The sequence below is a fragment of the Camelus bactrianus genome, chromosome 7 (assembly GCF_048773025.1).
Source record: "Camelus bactrianus isolate YW-2024 breed Bactrian camel chromosome 7, ASM4877302v1, whole genome shotgun sequence".
NCBI classification, from domain to species: Eukaryota; Metazoa; Chordata; class Mammalia; order Artiodactyla; family Camelidae; genus Camelus; species Camelus bactrianus.
The window spans coordinates 66274782-66291102 of NC_133545.1; the positions used below are offsets into that span (position 1 = coordinate 66274782).

A 16321-nucleotide genomic window follows, 5' to 3' on the forward strand; every position below is an offset into this window, starting at 1 on the left:
AAATCACAGATATTTTATTATTATCCTCTCTCAGCACTGGTAGAATTACTAGACAAAATATCAGCTAGGCTATAGACGACCTGACCAACACAGTCAACCAGTAGGATCTAATTGGCATTTATAAAACATTGTACCAACAGAATACATGTTAAACATTCACCAATATAGATCATATCCTGGGCCATAAAACAAACCACAACAAATTTAAAGGGATGGAACTATAAAGTGTATTTTCTCTGACTACAGTGGTATCTCACTAGAAATAAATAACAGCAACAATGAGAAAAATCTCTAAACATTTTGAAATTAAGCAATACATTTTAAAATAATCCATGGATGATAAAAGTTTCAAAGGAAAAAATATACATAACTAAGTGACAACAAAAACAAAAAATATCAAAATACTTGGTATGCAGCTAAAGAAGTGTCAAAACTTATGGCATTAAATGTCTACGTTAGAAATGAAGAAAGATCTCAAATCAACAATGTAAGTTTCTATCTCAAGAAACTAGGAAAAACAAGTGTAAAATAAAAGCAAAGCAAGCAGAATAAGGAAATAGTAAAGGTAAGAGCAGAAATCAGTGAACTTGAAATAGGAAAACAATAAAAATCAGTGAATAAAGCTGATTCTTCAAAAAAAATCAAGAAAATTAGCAAGACTGACAAAAAGAAGACACAAATCACAATATCAAGAATAAAATAAAGGATATTACTACAAATTCCACAGACAATAAAAAGATAGTAAAAAGAATATTACAAAAAACTTTATAACTCATAAATTTGAAAACTTAGAGATCATCTCCTTCGTAACTACGAACTACCAAATCTCAACTAAAATGAAATAGATAATCTGCATAACCCTATGATCATTGAAGAAATTTGTTTTGTAACTTCAGAGCTCCTGAGAAAGAATTCTCCAGGCACAGATGATTTACTGGAAAATGCTACCAAACATTTAAAGAAGAATTAACACCAATTTTATACAAGAAGAGGGGACACTCCCCAGCTCATTTTATGAGGCCAGTGTTGCCCTGATACCAAAACCAGACAAAGGCAATATAAAAAAAGCAAACAGCAAACCAATATCTTTCATGGACTAAGAATAAAAATTCTTCGATAACATATTAGGAAACCAAATATGACAATGTATAAAAAGAATAATATACCATAACCAAGTGAGATTTGTTTCAGCTATGAAAGGTTTGGTCAACATTTGAAAGTCAATTCATGTAATCTATCATGTCAGTAAACTAAAAAAGAATAATTGTATGATCATATCAGTTGACACAGAAAAACATTTGACAGTATGTAACATACATTGAAGATTAAAAAAGAAAACTCTCAGGAAGTCAAGGATAGAAAGATATTACCTAAACTTGATAAAGATCATTTGCAAAAACTCTTTAGTTAATATCATGCTTAACAGTGAAAGACTGAATATTTTCTCCATAACTTTGGGAATAAGGAAGGCAAGGAAGGCTGCTCTCATCACTTCAGCAAAGTACTAGAACTTCTAGCCACTGCAATAAGGCAGTGAAAAGAAATAAAAGGCATATAGATGAGAAAGGAAGAAATAAAACTGTATCTGTTTATAGTGTAATCTTCTAAGTAGAAAATCCCCAAAAATGTACAATCTCCTAGGACTAATAATTGAGTTTGGAAAGGGCCAAAGATACCAGATCAACTGCATTTCTACATACTAACGATGAACTTGCATAAACCAATATTTAAATATTAAATTAAAATTAATACCATTTAGAATCACTCCAAGTAAAATGAAATACTTACGTGTCCATTTCATGAAACATATATAGGATCTCTATGCTGAAAATGATTAAATGCTGATGAAAGAAATAACATAAATGGAGAGACATAGTGTGTTCCTGGATTAGAAGATTCAACATAGTAAAATGTTGATTTTTTTTTCCAAACTAATCTGTAAGTTTAAGGCATTTCCTGTAAAAAAAAATTCCTGGAGGGTTTTTGGTAGACATAGACAAGCACGCTATTCTAAAATTTACATGGAAAGACACAGGCCCTAGAATAGCTAAAAACAGTCTTGACAAGAAGAATAAAGTGAGAGGAATACATCTCCCTGACCCTAAAATTTGCTGTATAGCTGTAGTATATTGGTGGAGGGATAGACACAGAGAGCAGTGAAACAATAGAGAGCCCAGAAAAATGCTTACACAATTATGCCCAGCTGATGTTTGACAAAGGTACAAAAACGATTCAATGGAGGAAGAACTGTCTTTTCAACAAATAGTACTGGAACAATTGGACATTCACAAGTTAAAAAAGAAAAAAGACCAAAAGCATCAACCTAAACCTCACATTCCATGTAAAAATTAACGAAAACTTGATCGTGGACTTATATGTAAAATGTAAAGCTATGAATCTTTTAGGAAAAAAATGGAAGAAAGTCTTTGAGATGTAGGCCTTAGACAAAGAGTTCTTAAACTTACTATTAAAAGATACTTTAAAAATTATAAATTAAGCTTCATAAAAATTAAAAACTTGCTTTGTGAAAGCCATGTGAAGGGGATGAAAAGACAAACTGCATACTGGGAAAAATAATATGCAAATCACATATCTGACAAAGGATTAGTATCTGTAATATTTAAAGAACTCTGAAAACTCAATATTTAAAAAAAAAATCAGGTAAACCAATTAGAGAATGGGCAAAAAAACATGAATAGACATTCATCAGAGAGGATATACAGATGGCTTGTCAGCATATGAAAGGCTGTCTGGCATCATTAGCCATCAGTGAAAAGCAAATTAAACTGCAGTGAGGTATCATTACACATCTACCAGAATGGCTAAAATAAAAATAGTGAAACATCAATTTCTGATGAGATGCAAAGAAACGGGATCACTCATAGATTGCTGATAGGAATGTAAAATGGTACAGCAACCTAGAAAACAGTTTTCAGTTTCTTATAAAACTTAACATGCAATTACCAGACATTCCAGCAGTTGTACTGTGCATTTGTCTAAGAGAAAAAAAAATTGTGTTCACATAAAAACCTGTATTCAAACGTTCATAGCAGCTTTATTTGTAATAGCCCCAAACTGAGACAATCTCAGATATATTTCAACAGGTTAATGGTTAAACAACTGTGGTACATCCATATCATGGATACTGCCCAGTGACAAAAAGGAAAGAACTATTGATACACACAAGGCCAACCTGGGTGAGTCTCCAGGGGTTTGTACTTTGTGAAAAAGCCAGTCCCAAAAGGTCACGTACCGTATGATTCCATTTATATAATATCCTTGAAATGACAAAATTATAGGCAGAACTGATTAGTGGTTTTCAGGGATTAGAGATGGTGGGGAGGGGAGGAGAATTAAGGAGTAGGAAAAGAGGTCACCGTGGCCACAAAAAGTAGCACCAGTGGATCCTAATGATGGAATTTGTTCTGTATGATGACTATTGTCACATAAATCTATACAGGTGGTAACATTGTTTATAACTTAGAACAATGCTTAAACACACACACGAGTGCATGTAAAACTGGTAAATCTGAATAACATTGATGGATTAATGTTAAATTTCTGGTTGGGATATTCTGAAGTTTTGAAGAGGTTACACTTTGGGGAACACTAGATGAAGGATATATGAGATTTCACTGTATTGTTTCTTACAACTGCATGTGAGTCTACAATTATCCCAAAATAATAGATTTAAAAAATAAAGCATGTGTAAATTATCTCAAAATAAAACAAAAACCTACATTGAGAATTGGAAAAAAGGGACAAAGATGAAGGTCAAAACATCTGTAGTGGTCAAAAATACTGCTTCCAAGTATATTAGTTTGAATAATATAAAGCTGCCTATATTAGGTTTTAGCTTACAGGAATAACAATTTCATGTGTCTAGCACTGATACAGTTAGGGTTTGTTTGGAAATTAACAGCCTTTGGGAGAAGGGATGAGATAGTGATGTTTAGTTTATGTGGATAATTGTAATAATGGGAGTCTCACCATTTCATGATTTTATATTAGAGGAACAGTAAAGTTGGCTTTTCATATCCCTGAGAGTATTTTGGAGGGTTTTTTTTTCCCCCTTCAACAAGCATATCTCTTAAAAACAAACAAAAAACCGAAACAGAGTACTTAATGAAGATTCTACCCTAGTCTTGCCTAAGCATATGCTTATAATTATGGCAAGTCCTAGAAGAGCCAGTTTTATTGAATCATTTGGTATGGTACTTGATTATTTTAACAATAAGTTAAAATAGCATGTTTTGAAACCCCTAATTCAAAATTATTTCTGGTAATCTTCCTGTTTTGGATGCCTCCGGTATGATTGATTTTGTGGGGCGAGGTTTCAAGAGGAACAGAGAAAAGTAGCTATGCACCTCTTACGTTATGCAGACTTGTTTGTTCAGGGATGGCAGTGACCTTCCTGAGTTAGACCCAGCGCTGTGGATGATTCTGGCAAGTGTAGCAGGGCAGCCCTGGGAAAGTCTCTTTGGGAAGTTAGGAAGGTCTAGTGTATCACTGGGTTATTGCTTTGGGTACCAGGTACATAGAACACACTTGCTTTCGGTACCAAAGAAGAAGGTACATAGAACACAATATGTATACATAGAACATAATAAATGTTCATTTGCCTTCACCCACCCATTCCTACATCTGTCATAGCTCCTTGAACTTTCCCACATGGCAAAGGAAGAAATTCACTATTAAAAATCAAAACAACTTTGAGCTTTTTATGACAAGAAGGAATAGACTAATACAAAAGAGTCCACAAATGCTGTGAATTATTTATTGGAAGAATGTAATTCTGTTTAATCAGAATTTTATTTGAATTACTTGCATGTACTATTTAGTTGAATGGTTGACTAGTCAGGCATTCCAGGTAAAAAGAATAACCTTAGTTCTTTGCCCATGCCAGTTGATTTGATTTTCATGAGGCTGTTTTCTGGGATCCCAGAAGGCCCACATGACTGGCTGGTTTCAGAGAGAGATTCACTCCAGTGGATGTTAATTCAGGCTTTGAAGCCATGTGGACTCAGCCTTGAGTCTTGGATATTTCACTTATTAGGAAATTACTTGATTTCTTCATCCCTCCATTCCCTTATGTATAGAGTGGGGGAAATAATACCTACTTCACTGTGCAATCGAGAAGACTAAGCAAGGCTCTAAATATATAAAGGATTGTTCCCTCTAAATAATAAGTGCTCAGGGACCAGACACAAGGCTCAAAGAGCACCCATAAAACAAAGGCCTCCCTGGTGGCTGAATGCACTGCTAAGGAACAGCAGCAACGGGAACTCTGCTTCCCCAGCACATGAAACTTTGAAGTCCTGTTACCACGAAGTGCTTAGTGCCCTGCATTTTTCTGGCCTCCCACCTTGACATTTCTAAACCAGGGTACCCTTAGCAGTTGCTTTGTTGAGTACCCACTATATTTCCTTGTTGATACACTGCTCTTTTCCCTATATTTATGATGATAGTATACACCTCCTTTTCTGAATTTAAAATCTCCCCAGAGTTCCAGATTTACTTATTTGTGTGAGGATCCATGGAGTATTTAGTGAGAAAATTAATATTTAATTTCATTTATCATGTTCATCTCAGTCCAAAAAGAATTTGAAGTGGCTTACAGAGTGAAGATGTATACTGAAAAGTAGGACATCATGACCAAAGACAAGTAAAAGATTTTGTTCTTTGTATACAGTGACATAAAAACATTTGTGCATATATTTATTTTTCTCTTTCCAAAAGGCAAAATTAACTTGTTTAAAATTTTTTAATGATCTGCCATTGCATTTTTAAACAGATATTGTCTTCATTTACTGATAAAGAACTCTTGGCATACGCAAAAGCTGGAGCAGTAGCTGAAGAGGTCTTAGCGGCAGTTAGAACTGTGATTGCATTTGGAGGACAAAAGAAAGAACTTGAAAGGTTTGAGCCTCTTTTTTTAAGTTGGTAGAGATGTTCAATTCTGTGTCATCTTATGTGCTGTTCAGGTTGATGGTGATGATTATGAGGGTATTCTCTTATATATACATATGTTTCCTTAAATAGCTTCATGGCTGCATTACAGCATAGTTAATAGTCTGAGAAAGTTGTAATTCTAATTGTACTCTTCTCATATCTGCTAATTCAAAGCATTTTTCTAGAGTTTCCTAGGTGGGTAGTGACAGAAAATGGTTTCTTAAGGTTGAAACATATGTAATATCTCAGATGATAATTTTTCCCCATCTTCTCTAAGATTGAGTGAGTAATTTGTGTAAGACCTATGGGGTCATTCTGATCTGTGGCTTGTGTCCCCTTTGTTCATGTTTGAGTAGATGAGAATGAAGTTTCTGAACTTGGGATTCTTTTCCAGTTTTCCTTAGTGAAAAGGTGGACCAGAAAAAGATTCTGTCCACCAGCATAGAGAGACAGACAAAGCCTATTTGCTTCTGCTTAATTTTTGAGCTGAGGGAAGGCATCCTTGTATATAAATCAAAGTCTGGGGCTTCTCCCTCAGGTGCTGTTAGTGTTTGAATTTATAAAACTCTGAGAACTAGGGAGCTATTTCTCTCCAAAGCCGAAGATTTCACTTTAAAAATGGATTTGAGTCCAATGATACCACCAGGGTGTCTGGAGAAGAAATTTGAAAATTTCTGAAAATTAATGAACTAAGCAACCAAATTAAGGAGTTAGAAAAATAACAACAGAACAAAAGAAGTGTAAGAAGGAAATAATAAAGATAAGAGCAATAGTTTTGTAGAAAATAAAAGTTAAAAAAGTGGAAGTTGACAAATTCGTTAAGTAATTCTTTGAAAAGACAAATAAAGTAGTATTTTGCAAATTTAATCACGAACAAAAAAGAATAGGGAAAAATTGCTCCAGATTTTTAAAATGTATTTTAAAAAATACAATTTTCCACCAGTAAATTGTAAAACCCTGATGAAATAGACAGTATCCCAGAAAAATAGAGGCTAAAATTCTTATTTCTGAAGAAAATTTGAGTAGAACTATTATCATAAAAAGAATTGAATCCAAAGGTTAAAATCTCCATCCCTTGCCCCTACATTACACATAGACACATAAGCAAGCAAAAACCATCAAGTTCAGATAATTTTACAAACAAATTTTACCAAAACTTCAAGAAAGAACCCCATCTTACACAAATTGTTTGAGAGAATGAAAATTACATATAGAAAGTTGTGAGTTCATTTTATGAAGCTAGTATAACTTTGACAGCATAATCAGAAAGCAGGTATATGAGCAAGAAAAAATTATAAGACAGTTTCACCTAAAACATAGATGCAGAAAGTATAGATAAATTATTAGCTAAATGAATCAGTGTGCAAAATATAGATTAAAAAAATCCAGAACCTGTTGGCTTTAACCCATAAATGCAAAATGATTTAACCTTAGGAAATCTATTAATATAATTAACCACACTAGCATTTTAAAAGAAAGAAGCATTTTGTTTTGATGGATAGGGGAAAAGCATTAATTACATATGATTCATGGCAATAACTTTTAAAACTAGGTATAAGATATAGCTTTCTTTTTTTTTTAACATTTTTTATTGATTTATAATCATTTTACAATGTGTCAAATTCCAGTGTTCAGCACAATTTTTCAGTCATGCATCGACATACACACACTCATTGTCACATTTTTTTCTCTGTGAGTTATCATAACATTTTGTGTATATTTCCCTGTGCTATACAGTGTAATCTTGTTTTTCTATTCTACAATTTTGAAATCCCAGTCTATCCCTTCCCACCCTCCACCCCCCTGGCAACCACAAGTCTGTATTCTCTGTCTGTGAGTCTATTTCTGTCCTGTATTTACGCTTTGTCTTTGTTTGTTTGTTTTTGTTTTTGTTTTTTAGATTCCACATATGAGCGATCTCATATGGTATTTTTCTTTCTCTTTCTGGCTTACTTCACTTAGAATGACATTCTCCAGGAGCATCCATGTTGCTGCAAATGGCATTATGTTGTCGGTTTTTATGGCTGAGTAGTATTCCATTGTATAAATATACCACCTCTTCTTTATCCAGTCACCTGTTGATGGACATTTAGGCTGTTTCCATGTTTTGGCTATCGTAAATAGTGCTGCTATGAACATTGAGGTGCAGGTGTCATCCTGAAGTAGATTTCCTTCTGGATACAAGCCCAGGAGTGGGATTCCTGGGTCATATGGTAAGTCTATTCCTAGTCTTTTGAGGAATCTCCACACTGTTTTCCATAGTGGCTGCACCAAACTGCATTCCCACCAGCAGTGTAGGAGGGTTCCCCTTTCTCCACAGCCTCTCCAGCATTTGTCATTTGTGGATTTTTGAATGACGGCCATTCTGACTGGTGTGAGGTGATACCTCATTGTAGTTTTGATTTGCATTTCTCTGATAATTAGTGATATGGAGCATTTTTTCACGTGCTTTTTGATCATTTGTATGTCTTCCTTGGAGAATTGCTTGTTTAGGTCTTCTGCCCATTTTTGGATTGGGTTGTTTATTTTTTTCTTATTGAGTCGTATGAGCTGCTTATATATTCTCGAGATCAAGCCTTTGTCGGTTTCACTTGCAAAAATTTTCTCCCATTCCGTAGGTTTTCTTCTTGTTTTACTTCTGGTTTCCTTTGCTGTGCAGAAGCTTGTAAGTTTCATTAGGTCCCATTTGTTTATTCTTGCTTTTATTTCTTCTAGGAGAAAATTTTTGAAATGTATGTCAGATAATGTTTTGCCTATGTTTTCCTCTAGGACGTTTATTGTATCTTGTCTTATGTTTAAGTCTTTAATCCATTTTGAGTTGATTTTTGTATATGGTGTAAGGGAGTGTTCTAGCTTCATTGTTTTACATGCTGCTGTCCAGTTTTCCCAACACCATTTGCTGAAGAGACTGTCTTTATCCCATTGTATATTCTTGCCTCCTTTGTCGACGATTAGTTGACCAAAACTTTGTGGGTTCATTTCTGGGCTCTCTATTCTGTTCCATTGGTCTATATGTCTGTTTTGGTACCAATACCGTGCTGTCTCGATGACTGTAGCTCTATAGTATTGTCTGAAGTCTGGGGGAGTTATTCCTCCAGCCTCTTTCTTTCTCTTCAGTAATGCTTTGGCAATTCTAGGTCTTTGATGGTTCCATATAAATTTTATTATGATTTGTTCTAGTTCTGTGAAATATGTCCTGGGTAATTGGATAGGGATTGCATTAAATCTGTAGATTGCCTTGGGCAGTGTGACCATTTTAACAATATTGATTCTTCCAATCCAAGAGCATGGAATATCTTTCCATTTTTTAAAGTCTTCTTTAATTTCCTTCATCAGTGGTTTATAGTTTTCTGTGTATAATTCTTTCACCTCCTTGGTTAGATTTATTCCCAGATATTTTATTACTTTGGGTGCTATTTTAAAGGGGATTGTTTCTTTACTTTGTTCTTCTGTTGATTTATCGTTAGTGTAAAGAAATGCAACTGATTTTTGAACGTTAATTTTGTAACCTGCTACCTTGCTGAATTCTTCAATCAGCTCTAGTAGCTTTTGTGTGGACCTTTTAGGGTTTTCTATATATAGTAACATGTCATCAGCATATAATGACACTTTTACCTCTTCTTTTCCAATTTGGATCCCTTTTATTTCTTTCTCTTGCCTGACTGCTGTGGCTAGGACTTCTAGGACTATGTTGAATAGGAGTGGTGATAGTGGGCATCCTTGTCTTGTCCCAGATTTTAGTGGGAAGCTTTTGAGTTTTTCACCGTTGAGTACTATGCTGGCTGTAGGTTTGTCATATATAGCTTTTATTATGTTGAGATATGTTCCCTCTATACCCACTTTGGCGAGAGTTTTTATCATAAATGGGTGTTGAATTTTATCAAATGCTTTTTCTGCATCTATTGAGATGATCATGTGGTTTTTGTCCTTTCTCTTGTTGATGTGATGTATTACACTGATTGATTTGCGTATGTTGAACCAGCCTTGTGTCCCTGGGATGAACCCCACTTGGTCATGATGTATAATCTTTTTTATGTGTTGTTGGATTCTATTTGCTAAAATTTTGGTGAGGATTTTGGCGTCTATGTTCATCAGTGATATTGGCCTATAATTCTCTTTTTTTGTAGTGTCTTTGCCTGGTTTTGGTATCAGGGTGATGGTGGCTTCATAGAATGAGTTTGGGAGTATTCCCTCTTTTTCAATCGTCTGGAAGAGTTTGAGAAGGACTGGTATGAGTTCTTCTTTGTATGTTTGGTAGAATTCCCCGGTGAAGCCGTCCGGTCCTGGACTTTTATTTCTAGGGAGGTTTTTAATTGCTATTTCTATTTACTTTCTAGTGATCGGATTGTTCAAGTGTTCAGATTCTTCTTGATTTAGCCTTAGTGGACAGTATGTTTCCAGAAACTTGTCCATCTCCTCTAGGTTATCCAGTTTGGTTCCATATAGTTTTTCATAATGTTCTCGTATGATATTCTATATTTCTATTTTGTTTGTTGTAATTTCTCCATTTTCCTTTCTTATTTTGCTAATTTGTGCTCTCTCCTTTTTCTTCTTTGTGAGTTTGGCCAGATTTTGTTGATTTTATTTACTTTTTCAAAAAACCAACTTTTTGTTTGGTTGATTTTTTCTATGGTCTTGTTAATCTCTATTGTATTTAATTCCTCTCTGATCTTTATTATTTCCTTCCTTCTGCTGCTTTTTGGGGCTTTTTGTTCTTCTTTTTCTAATTCATTCAGGTGGTGGGTTAAATTGTTTATTTGAGATTGTTCTTCTTTTTTGAGGAAGGCCTGTATCGCTATAAACTTCCCTCTTACCACTGCCTTTGCTGTGTCCCATAGGTTTTGAGTGGTTGTGCTTTCATTTTCATTTGTCTCAAGGTATTTTTTAATTTCAGCTTTGATTTCCTCATTGATCCATTGTTTTTTCAATAACATATTGTTTAATCTCCATGCTTTCCTTTTTTTCTCCTTTGTTTCTCTGTTGTTGATTTCCAGTTTCATGGCATTGTGGTCAGTAAAGATGCTTGAGATAATTTCTATCTTCTTAAAATTGTTGAGGTTTCTTTTGTGCCCAAGTACATGATCGATCCTGGAAAATGTTCCATGTGCATTTGAAAAGAATGTATATCCTATTTTTGGGGGGTGTAATGCTCTGAAAATATCCACCAAATCTAGTTTTTCTATTGTAGTATTTAATTTCTCTGTTGCCTTGTTTATTTTCTGTCTGGAAGATCTGTCTAGTGATGTTAATGCAGTGTTAAAATCTCCAACTATGATTATATTCCCATCAATATCCCCCTTAATCTCTGTTAGTCATTCTTGTATGTACTTAGGTGCTCCTATATTGGGTGCATATATATTAACGAGTGTAATATCCTCATCTTGTATCACTCCTTTAATCATTATAAAATGTCCTTCTTTATCTTTCTTTATGGCCTTTGTTTTAAAGTCTATTTTGTCTGAGATCAGTACTGCAACACCTGCTTTTTTGGCTTTTCCATTTGCATGGAATATCCTTTTCCATCCTTTCACTCTCAATCTATATGTGTCCTTCTCCCTAAAGTGGGTCTCTCGTATGCAGCATATTGAAGGTTCTTGCTTTATTATCCAGTTTGCCACTCTGTGTCTTTTGACTGGAGCATTTAGTCCATTAACATTTACAGTAATTAATGATAGATGTGTGTTTATTGCCATTTTGAACTTATCTTTGCAGTTGAATTGGTATATCCTCTTTGTTCCTTTCTTCTTCCTTTTGTGGTTTGGTAATTTTCCTTTGTATTATCATGGATTTTATTTACTTTTTGTGACTCCTTTGTAAATTTTTGGCTTGTGGTTACCCTTTTTTGTAAATCTATTAACCCATTACTATAACTGTTTTTATTAAACTGATAGTAACATGATCTCAAACCCATCCTACTGTTAAAAAAATTTAAAAAAGAAAGAAAAAAATTCTATATTTCCCTGCCTCCCTCTCCCACTCTCAGTGATTTGTATGTCTTCTTTTATAATTTCATGTTTACTTTATTTGTAATTCATGAGTTATCACCTTTCCAGTTGTGTGTTTCTCATTTCTGTAGCATCCTGCTGCTTTTCTATTTAGAATAGCCCTTTCAATATTTCTTTTAGCATGGGTTTGGTGTTGCTAAACTCCTGCAGCTTTTTTTTGTCTGTGAAACTCTTTATTTCTCCTTCTATCCTCAAGGATAGCCTTGCTGGATAAAGGATCCTAGGCTGCATCTTTTTTTCATTCAGGGCTTTGAATATATCTTGCCACTCCCTTCTGGCCTGTAGTGTTTGTGTAGAGAAATCAGCTGAGAGCCTTATGGGGGTTCCCTTGTAACTTACTCTTTGCTTTTCTCTTGCTGCCTTTAGAATCCTTTCTTTATCCTTGACTCTGGCCATCTTGATTATGATATGTCTTGGTGTGGGTCTATTTGGGTTCTTCCTGTTTGGGACCCTCTGAGCTTCCTGTACTTGGATATCTGATTCCTTCTTTAAGTTTGGGAAGTTTTCAGTCATGATTTCTTCAAAAACCTTTTCAATCCCCTTTGATCTTTCTTCTCCTTCTGGGACCCCTATTATGCGAAGATTGGGACGCTTTATATTATCCCATAGGTCCCTTATGCTATTTTCATTATTTTTTATTTGCTTCTCTTGTAGTTCTTCTGAATGGGTGCTTTCTATTGCCCTGTCTTCTAGATCACTAATTCGTTCCTCTGCATTATCTAGTCGGCTTTGCACAGCTATTAGATCATTCCTCATCTCTGTCAATGAGTTTACCCATTCTACTTGGCTCTTATAGCTTCAATTTCATTTTTGACATATTTTATATCTCTAAACACTATCTCTTTTAATTCCTTCAGCACTTTGATCACTCCTTTTTTGAAATCTTGATCTAGTAGGCTATCGATGTCTATTTCGTTGATCTTTCTTTCAGGGGATTTCTCTTGTTCTTTTAATTGGGAAAGGTTTCTCTGCTTCTTCATCTTGCTCATACCTCTTTGGCACTGTGGTTTATGGAGTATCAGTTGTTTATTTTGGTCCTTAAGGATTTTATCTATCTGATGCCTATTTAGGAATAGAACTTAGGAAAAAAAGAAAAAAAAATAAGAGAGAGAGAGAAAGAATTTTAAAAGAAGGGAGAAAGAGGGTTTGAAAACAGTGTATAATGAATAATAGAAGAATGAGTTGAAGCAGAGTATTAATGGGGTTGAGACGTCCTTTTAAAACCTTTACAAAAAAAGGGGGGGGGGTGAATAGATGTATTTGAAACCTGTGTCTAATCAATAGCAGGACATCAAAACCCAAGAGAAATAGAAATGAATTAAGAAGTAAAGATTAAGAGAGTAATAGAAAAGAGAACAGGTAAAAACAGATTTAAAAAAAAAAGGCGGGGGGGATTTGTCGGTGTTCTCCTGGAGTCTGTGTGCTTTTAATGTGAAGTCTTTCTGTCTTCGTCCTGTTTTGGAAGCTCAGCTTGCTGTTTTCAGAGGCCCTCCGTTGGCGCCCTCTTCTGTGCTGCTCCCAGCACCTGTTGGCAAGCCGATCGCGCCTCCTCCTAACACTGGGTCAGGTGCAGCTCTCCTCTGCTGTGGGCGGGCGGGTCGCTGCCCCTCTGGATGCCACAGTCAGATGTTGCAGACTGGCCGGGTAGGAGGGCGGGTCGTGCCCCCTCCCAGCACCTCGGTCAGGGGCTGTGTTCCTGCCCGAAAGGCGGGGGGGCCGCTCTCGCTCTACCTGCGCCGCCGGTAGTTCCGCTCTCTGTGCAGCTGCGCGCTCCGCCCTGGTCGGCGCTCCGCAGGTGGGCTCGGGGAAGACCCAGGGACAGCCCTGTCCCTGCTCCGAGCCAAAACCCAGCTCCTTGTTTGTCTTTGTGGAGCAAGTTCTCTGAGGGACCAGGATGGAAGGATCCTATCTGCCCCGGGCTGCAGGCCAGTCTCAGTCTGGCCTTTGAGGCTGCTAAGCCCTTCGGTGCGGATGCAGGTTTGGCCCCCGCCCCCGCCTGAGTGCTCAGCGCGGAGGATATGGCGGCTGTGCCTGAGCCCCGCCTCTCTTCCCCCGAAAACTTTCCGCGGGTTTTCAGAGATGGGGGTGTGCACCCTTCCCCCGAGAGCACATCAACCTTGCTGTTTTATGGAGGGCCCAGGTTGTTCTAACCTGTGCACCCACAGCCACAGCGCGCAGCCCCTTGTAGTCCCCCAGGGCTGTCTCCGTGCAGCCGCCCCCGTCCTCCGCCCGGCTTGGGCAGCCTGGCCCTGCCCGCCGCTGCCGGCCGCGTCTCAGGCTGGGTGTCGAGGGGACGCTCTGTGCCCGTTTAACTTAGTTCTGTTAGTCAAGGGCTGCTCTGTACAGATCCGAGCGTCGGAGGCTCCCCCTCCGTCCCGCTCGCCTCTCAGTTGGAGAGGGGAGACCCAGCGAGCGAGCGCCAGTCCTCCTTTGCCGCTCACTCCCTGCGGGACCCGTCCCGCGCTGCTTTGCCTTTTGTTCTTTCTTTTTTCCTTTTCTCCTACCAGATTTTTGGCATCTTTATCTTTTGAAGAGGGCGACGTTCTGTCGGAGTTCTGCAGGTGCTCTGGTTGGCTGAGTGGGTCTGTAGATGTGGGTCTTGGTGTATTTGTGGGAGAGGGTGACCTGCGAGCGTCCTTCTACTCCGCCATCTTCACTGTCTCCTAAGATACAGCTTTCTTAAATAAAGAGTATATACCAGATACTCACAGGAAACTTCATACTTAATGGAAAATGTTAAAAGCATTTCTTTAAAATAATGAACTATGTCTGCTAGCATCATTTCTACTTAGGGTTGTAATGGTGTGAGAGTAAAATGAAGGGAAAAATAGGAGTAAAAATAATATATAAAAATAAAACAAGAAATAAAAGCTGTCAGAGTTGGAAAAAACAAAACGAAAAACAAAAAAGCAAAACTGTCATTATGCACAGATGACATGATTATCTACACAGGAATTCCAGTAACAGTACAGTAAGATCTGTAAACTAACAATATACAGTCAGGTCTCTGGGTACCTGGTCACGATTAAGAGGGGAAAAAAAAAATTCCTGTGAACAGCAATGAACAACTAGAAAATATGTAGTATTTCTTCAATTCTAGGATGCACATTTTTCAGTCACAATTCATCATCTCTGAAATGAGATAAATCCTACAGTCAGAGTCAACTTACAGTTGTTATGGGTCTGGCTTGAAGAGTCAAGCTTTTGCAGGAAAGATTTGTGTTTGCTATGCTGTTCACAGAGGGCAATGTTAACCTGAAAAAACTGCACATTAAATTCTTTGTCTAGGAGCTGTTGAACCACGCTGGTGAATTCATACTTCAGACCTGCAAGAGTACTGCCTTATGGTTCTCATGTGCAGGGGAGGTGGTTTTTTCCTCCTTTCATCTGTTGCCAAGCTTGAGACAAGCAAATTCTCCTGCTGTCACTTTCCATGTGGCACTTGCTTATTATACTGAGTCTGTAGCCTTTTGGGTCCCAGCTGTATATGAAATGCTCTGCTAAGCACCTTTCTTAATGCTACATCAATTAACAGAATAATAATACTTTCAAAATTAATGACATCCAAAATTTGAAGAACATGATAACTTTAAAAGATATTATTATTATTAGCAATGAAAAACTATAATGATATTTGGGATATAACCTGGGTAAGGAGAAAAAAAGACATTATAGCAGTCAAGTCCAATATTCAGAACTTAGAGAAATCTGATCCCTTTAGTTCACTGAAAGTTTAAAGGAATTGAGGATTTTTTTTAATGAAGTACTGTGATTAATTAGGTAGTTTTTTTCTAAGAGAAGATGGTGATCAATTTTTTATCTGAAGAATAAGCAAATGGGCTTATACAACTATATTCAAAGATTCATTTTATAGGTGGAATCATTTCTTTAGAATATATTAGTTATAGGAATGTATCTTTGAAAGGACATTCTCCCCTAAAGAATTGGAAATTAGTTTTGTCTGGAGATCAGGAGTAGGCTCAAGACTACAACCCGATGGCCTAAGGTTCTTTCCAGGTTGGCCATTGCTTGAAAGTTCAGTTCATTTAGCAGATTCATCCAACATCTACCACAGGCCGAGCACAGCGCTAGGCTCTGGGTTTTCAATCGTGAATCGGAAATAGAGGATGTCTGCCCTTGGGTGATCCTCAGCCCAAATAGTAAGGTGGGAAAAAAGGGAAAGAAGGGAATGAAGGTGAGGAAGAAATCATCAGACATAAATTTTTTAAAACATGCTATGAAACAAACAAAGAGTGTGCTGATAGGGTGAGGAGGGCAAATTTACTTGAACTATGGTGGTCAAGAAACACATGTTTGATGTTCGAGGAGGTTTCATGGAAGCTGGGACTTGAGGGATGAGAAAA

At 36.9% G+C, this 16321-nt stretch overlaps 1 protein-coding gene across 3 annotated transcripts in view; it reads left to right on the forward strand.

The window, feature by feature from the left end:
• Positions 1 to 16321, forward strand: part of ABCB1 (ATP binding cassette subfamily B member 1) — a 116331-nt gene that overhangs the window by 33415 nt on the left and 66595 nt on the right. For all 3 annotated transcript variants that reach the window (XM_074367542.1, XM_045510405.2, XM_074367543.1), the window contains one exon: positions 5795 to 5919. In XM_074367542.1, the coding sequence (XP_074223643.1) occupies positions 5795 to 5919 (125 nt within the window). The remainder of the gene's footprint in view (positions 1 to 5794; positions 5920 to 16321) is intronic.